The sequence below is a fragment of the Pelecanus crispus genome, chromosome 21 (genome assembly GCF_030463565.1).
Source record: "Pelecanus crispus isolate bPelCri1 chromosome 21, bPelCri1.pri, whole genome shotgun sequence".
Lineage (NCBI taxonomy): Eukaryota > Metazoa > Chordata > Aves > Pelecaniformes > Pelecanidae > Pelecanus > Pelecanus crispus.
Genome location: NC_134663.1, coordinates 6,125,001 through 6,134,978, shown reverse-complemented (window position 1 = coordinate 6,134,978; position 9,978 = coordinate 6,125,001). Strand labels below are relative to the sequence as shown.

General features: G+C 59.7%; 1 protein-coding gene across 3 annotated transcripts; it reads right to left on the bottom strand.

The window, feature by feature from the left end:
- Window positions 1–518: 518 nt before the first annotated feature.
- MXD1 (MAX dimerization protein 1) lies at window positions 519–9,610 on the bottom strand. 3 transcript variants are annotated; one of them, XM_075724098.1, is made up of 6 exons: window positions 9,523–9,610; window positions 9,329–9,428; window positions 4,950–4,979; window positions 2,298–2,412; window positions 1,322–1,481; window positions 519–1,235 (listed from the first exon to the last, which is right to left on the bottom strand). In XM_075724098.1, the coding sequence occupies exons 1-6, from the start codon at window positions 9,593–9,595 to the stop codon at window positions 1,048–1,050; spliced, it is 666 nt and encodes a 221-aa protein (XP_075580213.1). In that variant the 5' UTR covers window positions 9,596–9,610; the 3' UTR covers window positions 519–1,047. The 3 variants fall into 3 exon arrangements, with proteins under 3 accessions (XP_075580213.1, XP_075580211.1, XP_075580212.1); XM_075724096.1 differs by having other exon boundaries at window positions 519–1,232; window positions 9,523–9,595; XM_075724097.1 differs by lacking the exon at window positions 4,950–4,979 and having other exon boundaries at window positions 9,523–9,595.
- Window positions 9,611–9,978: the final 368 nt, after the last annotated feature.

The following is a 9,978-nucleotide window of genomic DNA, read 5'->3' as shown; positions in this document are numbered from 1 at the left end:
CCCCTCACCGTCAGGTTATTGCTAAACTGTCGCGCGATGGATTTGAACGGGGCCGGGCGTCGCTTCTGTAAAACAAATGAGGCATCATCTTTGTTTTTTGTGCTAAAGGGATGGAGATAATCTTTGTTCATCTCTCCGAGGTAGAAAAAATTTGTCCCAGAGACAAGAAGCGTGAAAAAAAATTCCAGGAGCCCTCGCCTAGAACAGCGATGTGCAGCCGCGACGCAGGAGGTGGGACGTCGCACAGGACGGGGACAGGGACCGTTTGGTTTTAGGTAGGACAGGAAACTTCCCAGACCGAAGGCGTCCGACCCGAGGCTCCGCGAGACAGGGGGACGACGACTGCTGAGCCCCGCAGCCCTCCCGAGCGCGTTCCCCACGCAAGTAAGGCTCCGGCTCCGGGAAGGCGGCAGGGCTGGGCGGTATATGGCTGCGCTGCTTCCCTGGATATTTAGAGTCGGCGGAGGCGAGCCCTCTGACTACCGCGCTGGCGGCGTATTCCCCGTGCCCGTCCGAGACACGACATAGCCAAAACGCTCTGCACGCCGATCGCCGACTCGCCTCCGCTCTCTCCCGGATCGAAACTATGCAAGAAGCCGGCTCTGCCTTCGGATCCTCACCCTAAAACTCCACATTTGGGCCCCGCCGCCGATTATCGGGCATGTGATGTCGCTGGGCAAATGCGGAGCGGATCCGGAATACGACTGATTCGTATCGATTGCGGCGATGGCAAGCCAAAAAACCCAGGGGCGGGCTTTTGAGGTTGCTGTTACTGCCGCGATATTCTTGGGTGCTTCAACACGCGGCTGGAATGTACGGCCTCGCAGAGAGGAGTTTCGGACGGGAAGAGAAGCCGGCGGATGCGAGCGGAGGTGCGCTCTGGGGAGCAGCTTGGCCACCGGGACTTGGGCAAAGCTCAACTTCATTTCGGTCGGCGGGACGTTAAGATTTTTTACGTGCAAGAGAACGGGGGGACGGTCCAGTGTGCTACCTAACGAGATCCAAAAGGGAAAGAGCGACGGGTGAAACGGCTACGGGAGTTGCTTCTTATAGACCGAGAGAAGGCTTGCGATTGCTCTGCGACTTGAACCTCTTCACGCCGGAGCTGGAATAGCCCTCGTCGCTACAGACGCTCTGCAGGCTCCCTCTTTCGTCCGAGTCGCTCGGGCTGCTGCTGCTCCAGTCCAGGTCCGCGGGAAGGTCGTCCGTGCTCTCCACGTCCACGTCTATCTCTTCTGCAAGAGGAACGGATAGCGTTACAACGCAGCTGGCCAGACCTCTCGCCAGCCGGCCCCGCTCCCCCCTGAGCGCGGGGTCTCACCTCGATCCGAGTCTGAGCGCTCCGAAGAAACAGTGGATCCGATACTGTCCATCCTTATCCTCTCTATCCCCAGCTTCTCCAGCTGCCTCTTCAGGTGCCGCTGCTCCCGCTGCAGCTGGTCTATTTGGTGTACGGCTTTCCTGTCGTAGTCTTCAAGCTTCTGCAGAGGACGAAAGAGAAGGCGCCCTGAGCTCCCCAGCTGCGCGTGAAACCTCGCTTTCGCTACCTGAGCCGCCTAAATGCGACCGCCGACAACTACCCCGGGGCTCCCCGCCTTCGGCACGGGAGCAGCTTTCACCCTCCCGCAAGCCGACAGACGTCGAAGCAGGGTGCAGCCTCCGGCCCAGGGACGCAGAGGTCCGGAGGCACGTAAAGGACGCTTCCCCCTCCAAACAGTTTATATGTGCAGCTACGCCGGGGCCGGCTCCATCCTATTTATATATTTTTTGAGTCTTTGATAACTAGAGAGTGGAGCGCAGCCCCATGCCGGTGCTCCCCCAGTTATCTCTCAGCTCACAGAGCCCTAAATACACCCAGAGCCCTGTCGAGTTAAGGTCTGAAGGACAAAGAGTGAAGTACGAAATACTCCAGAAAAGAAAGGAAAAAAGAAACTGTCCCCCAGCCCTGCAGCCAGCCTCATCCCTAAGGCCTCTGGGCATCGCTGCGGTGAAGGCGGCACGTAAAGCCGCGTGGCCACCCTCTACGAGCCCATCGATACGGAGAATCGCATGGACTCGCTGTGCCAGCTGCGAGAAGGGCAACACCGACCCGCCACAGCATCAGCCTCCAGCAGTATTTCCAAAACAACGTCCTGACCTGGCCGTTACCTCCGTCCCGCTCGAGGATCCGGACGTCCCGAAACCCCTGCGCCCCGTACGGCGGTGCTGCTCTCGGAGCCGAGCTCAGCACCCCCCCGACGGGATGGAGCCCAATCGATTGCGTCTCCCACAGTGGTACCGAACGAGCCCACGCTCACCTTGATGTGCAATTTAGCTTTCGTTAGTAAACTCAGGGTGGTGTGCCTGCTGGCTTCGGGTCCGAGCGGTACCAGCCCCTTCAGCTTCTCCAGACACAACCGCAGATGGGCACGCCTGCAAGAAGATCACACGACAGACTGAGTGTTCAGGTACCCGCTTCCCAAACCGCATTTCACCCCTGCGAGCGCGGATAATCGGGGTGGTTGGAAGCTAAGCCGAGCCAGGCGCCTTCCCACCCTCCGGTGGCTTCCATGCACCGGGCGAAAACTGCAGCCAGACAAAAGGACCTCTCCAAAAACCTGACTCCGGCTTTGGCCAAACCCACCGACAAAACTCCGCCAGCGCCTTTTGGGCTGTCAGGACGCTTGCTGGCGAGGAGCTGCCAAAGACCTCGACTTTTTGGGCAAGGGTATCTGCTTTTGGTCTTTCTCCTCCCAAAAAGCTTCACCACAGGGATGCTGTTTGGTCACCGCCTTGCTCCACCGATAGCTGAAGCCGTCCGGGCTGACGCCACGCAGCTGTAAACCCAGCGCATCCCTTGGGAGCGCTTCCTTTCCCTATTTTTAGTAGGAACGAGCCGGTTTCGGATCCATCGCCTTGGCACACTCAGCTCCGGTCAAAACAAAAGCAGGTCCCCAAGGGAACACTGTCCCCACGCAGCACCACGCTGCTCGGCCGCCCCGGCGCAGGAGCCTGCAGGAATCCCGCCCTCCCTGTAGAACACCCAGATTTTTGTCTGCATTAATAAACACGCTAACACTTTCCTGCTTGCGTACCACTGCTGCGGGAAACTCTGGCTCCTCGAGGGAGTCCCTTTACCTGTGGGTAACTGAGACGCTCCCAGTACGGGCCGGCTTTCCTCGCGTTCGCCACTCCAACCCCAAGATTTAGGTCACGTCCTCGGGCATCACTTGCAACACCCGCCTTTGAAATACCCCATCGACACCGGCAGCTGCAAATTGGGATTTTGCAAGTACCTGCTTATCTTGTTTTGGGCGCGCTAAGAGTAAACAGGCATTTGCCTACACAAAGTACCTTCCGAATTGCAGTGCAAACAAAACACGTGGGCTTTACTGTTCGGGTAAATCCCAAACACCGACAGGCTCAAAGATGAGCCTGTGCAAAGATTATTTTCCTGAGCAGCGGGGGGAAGAGCAGCTGGGTGCAGACCCATCCGACCGTGCCGTGCCGGCTTATGAGCGATTGACCTGTGAGATCTACGGACAGGGAGCCAGCCCAGCTGCGCTCCGCGAGGGCTGCGGCAGCAAACCCGAAATCCTCAGCTACCTTTGCTAAAAAAAAAAGCCTTGTCACGCTGGCCATTCGCACCAGAAAAAAAACAACGAATGGAAAAAACCAGCCCGCCCTGCTTAGCAGAAGTTACGCAGGGGGGAGCGCAGCAGCAACCCGCCCCGCCTGGCCAGCGCCGAGCAAGTTTCTGGATTACACAACACCAAAGTCAAAACCGGGGTTTCCGCTTTGAAGTCAGAGGCGCGGCGTATACGAAAGCGCATTTCTGCCACGCTTCGCCCAGCTGAAACTGCTGCCACACTTAAAAACCCCCAGAAATCCCACTGGCTTGTAATAATAAAAGAAAAAAAAAATCCCTCATTTCCCGGGCAAAGGACCTTCCAAGCCCATCGGCTCGTTTTCATCCCTGCGCTCCATGAGATTCCCCTCTTCCCTTCGCTCTCCCGTATCAAGCCAATCTGCTCCTTGTGCCGGGCGGGGGAAGCCAGCAAACTTCGGTCAAGGCCTAGATTCACCGGCTCGATCGCCACGGGATGGGATTGAGGTATCTCTAACGAGGAGCGAAGGAAGAAGGGGCGCGTAATGCCCGTGCAGAGAGAAGCTCATTTCTCCACCCTGTTCGAAGACGAAGCATTAACTGCGCTCGCTTGTGCAACGTTACCAACAGGATTTCGACACGGCTCCGGTCGCCTCGACAAGGCGAGAGGGATGCAAGGTGAGCCTGAAGTAATCAAATGCTAATCTTCTTGGTCTTTTCAAACACGGAATAAACGTCCCTGGCCTTTTCTAACCCCTGTCACCTGGGACACGGGCAGTTCTGCCTCTTAAGATACAAACCGAGTTCACGCCAGTCCTGCGCCGGCAGCGGGACACGGCAAGGTTTGAGCCGCGTCCAAGCCGTGCCGAGAAGAGCTGCCTATCGAAGACGCAAAGCCATCCTTCAGCTGGACGACAAAGACCAAATAATCACAGGTATTTGTGTGCACAGCTCCGGCCGCGTACCGACACCCCGACTGCGGGCGAGCAGAGGATGACGGCCGTCCCACCGGCACAGGATTGCCCCCGGGAATTGGGAGAGGGCTGGCAGCCCTCCTCCCTAGCAAGCTGGTGGGGTGAAGAGTTTCACCAGCGAACCGGGAGCTGGCCGAGGAGATAAACATCATTCCCACCTCCTCATTGCACAGCTGCTCCGGCAGCCAAGGACAGGGAATGCTTCAAGTCCAAGCACTCACCTTGGGCGATGTCAGGCTCCTCTTCGGCGGCCGCTTTATCCAGCCGTCCCGCCCCTTCTCTCCCGCTCCCCACCTCAACGCTGCCTCGGCTCCCCGACCCCGGTTCCCAACCCCTGGAAAAGCAGCGATTCGCCCAAACCCGGCTCCTAACGGGCCTCCACCACTCACCTGTTCTTCTCCATCTCGTTGTGTGTTGACCTGAAAAAGAAAGAACAAGGTATTAACTCCTCCATCCGACTAGGTACACCGCAATTAGGATTAACACGTGGGCTTTAGTAAATGCTCCCCAGAAAATTCCAAACCTCGGGGGCTTTCAGAGCCGCTCGGTACCCTGGGGACAGTCAAAATGGCAGAAGGGACGCAGACAGCCCGGCGCAACGGCAAAATTGCCAGATAAATGGCAATAAAAGGGCGAGTAAAACCCTAAGAGGGGATTTGTAATGCGGAGAGGCTCCCTTTTAGAACTAGGACCGGGACCGAGCAGCCGTATCGGCGGCGTGACGCAAGAGAGGGTATGGCATCCAAAAGCGAACGCTCTCCGGGCTCGCGGTGGAGAAGGGGAAGCGCCAGCCCCAGGCCCGCCGCACGCTCGGGGCAGGAGGGCTGGCCTCTGGGCAGGGGGAGGGAAGTTGCTCCATCTCGACACAAACCTGCAACCGAGCCTCCATCGGAAAGCAAGCGGGTTTTCGGACAGCGCAGGCGCCCCGGAGCGCTTTTTTTTTTTTTTTTTTAAAAAAAGCAGCTTTTTAAAGACTTCTTGCACAAGAAGGGCAGAGAAAGCAAGAGCAGTATCTGTAATTCTTGGCACATAAAGTGAAGAGCCAGGGGCTGACGGCTCCGTGGCGGCTCCGCTGCTCGGTGCCACTTTTGGGGAACGCACGCTGCTGTTTGAAGGCTGTGCAGCGTCCCGGCGGTCGCGTCTCGCGCCGGGAGCCCCGAACCAGCCCAGAACACGACGGCCAGACGAGACGGTGACCGGCAGCCCCCAAAATCTCGATGGCATCTGACGTTCACGCCTGTCTCAGCTGCTGAGCCAGTCGTCTCTCTGGAAAACGGGGGCGAGCTTCCAGGAAGACGACGCGTAAAGAAAAGATTCCCCGTGTCCAACAACGGGTTAGCAGCTCCTAACGAGAGACGCCAACCGTGGCGGGCATTAGGTCCATTTACAAATTCCCCTGAAGCTCCTAATTTCGACAAGCTCAGAAAGGGCAGAAAACCCAAGCTACTACTTATTTTCTCTCCGTCGAAAGCCGGGACAGCTACACGAGGCCACGCTGCCCGTGACACCAGGGCCGACGCCAGGAAGAGCTGCTTCCCTGCCCACACTCCCCTTAAAAGCTCGAGAGGCCACCAACTGTAATTTAGGAAAAATGCTGAAAGTTATGTGCCTGAAAACTTAAAGATGTGAAAAACCCACAGGCTGCGCGGATAAGGACGCCTACCCGGACGCCCCCGTCGGCTCTGGGAGCGCTGGCTTCCCCCAGACCCCGACGCCAAAAGAAAAACAAGGGATGCCACCGACGTGCTGGTCAAAGCCGCTTGCCGTGGTCGTCTTCGCTTTGCCAGCAGCATTTCGCGATGGATTCCGGTGCTCGGGAAGCCACCGCAGCCCTCCTCCCGTCTTTCTAACGGGGTTCACCTCAGCCCGGCTCCTTTCGTTTGCTTTCTGGCGGCGCTGGTCGAAGCCATCCGCTCCCAAAGGCCAGCGTCCCGCTTGCACAGAGTCCAAAAATGTTCGATTCCAGTTGAGACGCTTCTCACTTAAACGGACGGGTGTCATCCTGACACTGAAGGGAACAGCGAGTTCTCCCAAGCGGAGCATCTGCACGCAGCCAGGAAGGACGGGGGTCTTCGGCTCCCATGGGATCTCTCCATTAAGCTTTTCTCTGGATCAAAGTCCCGTGTTTTACACCGAGCTCTTCGCCACGGTGCTTGCAAAGCGATGAACTGTGGCAAGCCTGAACTCCACCCTTGGTGGCAAATAAGCCAAATGCTTTTTGAGCATCGGTACTGACGGAGAGGAAGGCTCCCAGCACCACTGCGCTTGTATTAATCACAAATTCATTCCCTCTCCCGTGGCTTTGTTTCAGAATCCTTCTTAGCGTGGGTTTTTTTTTTTCGCTTTGCATCCACAATCGCCAATATTTAGAAAAAGGTTCCTTAGTTGATGGATTTTATTTTTGGATAAAATAAAAGGGGCCAGGGGATCAGAGGGGACCGTGGCTCCACCCCGGGGCTGGCAGACGGCTTCGCCGTGTGCCCCCGGGCCCCTTTCCGAGCGCCTTCGTGCCCACGGAGTCACTGATTGCGCCTCCTGCTAACTGAAACCTTGCCTGTCAGTCCCAAAATTTCGCTGATCGCCAGCGTTGCCTTCGAACCGCGGTTCTTTCTCCTGCACACCACAACAAAAGAAGGTGGTAATGCCACGCGCTGCAGCTACCCGTTCTCTTTTTAATACAACGCACACCTTTGCTCTGCTGTTGCGATTCGCCCTGAGTGAAGAACAAGCTCCAAACCTTCCAAAAAGGAAATTTGGAGCGTGCGCAGGCACGACAAACACCCACGAATTCACTCGGAGCCTGCTCGAGACGAGACCGAGAGACCTCACCTGCCTTCTGCTCCTGCAATGGGAGCCTGACAGCCCCGAAATCCCCGTGCGGGAGGGAGACGGAAACGCCCCGGCTCGGGGAGACACCAGGGTTCAGGGTACAAACCAAACTCACGGGGCGTTCCGGGCGGTACGTGTTGTTACAGCAGCTATCAAAGGTCAGCTGTCACCGCGTCACGCAGGCGAGTTTGCTCCCAACCAGGAAAATGTGACATATCTGGTGACATCGCCGCGTTGCTCCTCCCTGGGCAAACAGCCTAAAATAGGCCAGCGAGAAAGGAAGTGATCGGCCACCGGTGACGTGTCGGGATGAACCTGCTCAGGCTTCGCTCTGCCCAACAAAGTTTCCCTCGTAGCTGTTTCGAGGGGCTGGACGTGCGTGTCCTGGCACAGAGGCGGCATTCCGGAGCCAGCCTTCCCAAAACTCAGCCGATAATGTCACCTCGACGATGCCCCAAGTGATTCTAACGTTATTAAAGCGACCGAATAAACCGTGACAGGTGCCGGAAAGAAAGAAGTCCGCACGGTGACTGGTTTGCACCGTGACATGAGCGCCGGCTACGAGGTGGCAGTGTCTGTTGTACGAAACAGGAAAACGAGCAAATAAAGCAAGACACGGGAGCGTTAAGCGATTAATCCATGGGGCTGGGAGGCATAATTAAATACTCCCTGAAAAACAAAAAGCCCAGGCCGGCAGGACTTGGTCCTGCAAAACAACGCAGCTGCCTGCATCCGACTTTAACGCGGACAAAAGGCGTTTTCGTGTTCCCGAGAACGGGCTGCGTATTTAACATCAGCGAGGAGTAACCTGCATCAAGGCTCTGGATGGATTTTGGGGAGGATAATTAAGGAATTTCTTTTTTTTTCAAAGGAAGGCAGCACTGGGTGATTTAATTTAAGCATCAAACAAGACCCTGCGCTTGGCCAAAAGCATATTAGAAAAATGTCGCTTTCTTTACGGAGAATCCTCACGGACTGAGAGCGGTTTCACTTCCCGAGCTTCAGCGCAAGCAAGCCTGAAACCAAAAGCCCAACTTCCACATTCCCTTCAGCAAACCCATCCACCACGTCAGACGATTGCGCGTTTCATACCCGAGTTTGCCCAAGAGGGGAAGGTTTTTCCCTCACGTCTCGCCGGGATGCTCCGGACAGACACCGGCCCGGCACGGTGGGTGCCCATCGATCCCAATTTGGGTGCCGACAGGAATCTCTCGATGCAGGCGTTAAGGGGAAAGGGGTGGCAGGGTGCCGGCGGAGCACGCGGGGCTGGCGGGCACGCTGCGACGGCAGGGTCGTGGCAGAGCCCGGGCACCCGGTGACAGGAGGGTCCCCAACCCTGCCCGGTGCCCCGTGACGGCAGGATCCTACTGGATCCCGGGGCACCCGGTGACAGCGGGAACCCCCCCAGCCCTGCCCGGCGCCCTGTGACGGCAGGATCCTACCGGATCCCGGGCACCCGGTGACAGTGGGATCCCCCCCAGCCCTGCCCAGTGCCCCGGGAACCCCCCCAGCCCTGACCAGCGCCCCATGATGGCAGGATCCTACCGGATCCCGGGCACCCGGTGACAGTGGGATCCCCCCCAGCCCTGCCCGGCGCCCCGTGACGGCAGGATCCTACCGGATCCCGGGCACCCGGTGACAGTGGGAACCCCCCCAGCCCTGCCCGGCCCCCCGTCATGGCAGGACCCTACCGGATCCCGGGCACCCGGTGACAGCGGGGTCCCCCCAGCCCTGCCCGGTGCCCCGTGTCAGCGGGACCTTACCGGGCCCGGCCGCCCGGTGCCAGAACCCCCCCGGCCCTGCCCGCCGGGACCCTGACAGCTCCGAGCACCAGGGCCAGGCCTCGGGGACGTCCGGCCGGCCGCGATCCCTCCCCGGCTCTCGGTGCAGGGCCCCGGGCAGGGCCCCCCCCGTCCCCCGGGCCGGTACCGGCCGTTACCTGCTGCCGCCGCCGCCGCTCTTCCTGGCCTTGGCGCGGCGCCGCAAGGCCTCCCCGTCCTTACCGCCGGGCAGCAGCGAGGCGTAGCCGTGCTCGGCCTCTGCGGAGACACAACCGCGGGCCGCCCGTCACCGCCGGGCCCGGCCGAGGGGGAGACCGGGCCGGGGCGGGGCGGGGGTGGGGGGAACCGGTACCTCGCTCCCGCCGCTCCAGGTACTCGGCCGCCTCCAGCAGCAGCTGGATGTTGAGGCCGCCGCAGGCCGCCATCTCGCCGTGCCGTCAGGGCCGGGCCGGGAGCGGCGGCGGCGGCGGCGGCGGCGGGGGGGGGGGGCGGCGCCGTCTGTGTCCGCCTCGCCCGGCCGCTCCGCCAGGCCCCGCGCCTCGCCCCGCCCCCGGCACCGCTGATTGGGCGACGCCCCCCCCGCCGCCGTTACCCATTGGGGGAAGGCTGAGGAAGGCCCCGCCCAGCACCCGCACGGGAGGGAGGGCTGTAGGGGGCCGTGCCCGAGGCCCCGCCCCGCGCTCGCCGTCATTGGCCGAGAGCGCCCCGCCCCGCGACGCCCCGCCCCCCCACCGGTTTGGCCCCCCTTCCCAACGGCCTCGCCCCATTGGGCGGCACGCCCTGCCACTCCTCTCGCCCTGACTCACTT

Coding starts and splice junctions, on each gene's coding strand:
- MXD1 (XM_075724098.1), bottom strand. CDS start 9,595: ATGGCGGCCTGCGGCGGCCTCAACATCCAGCTGCTGCTGGAGGCGGCC. Junction 1,482..2,297: donor AAGCTAAATTGCACATCAAG/GTGAGCGTGGGC, acceptor CGTCCTCTGCAG/AAGCTTGAAGACTACGACAG. Junction 1,236..1,321: donor GCGCTCAGACTCGGATCGAG/GTGAGACCCCGC, acceptor TTCCTCTTGCAG/AAGAGATAGACGTGGACGTG.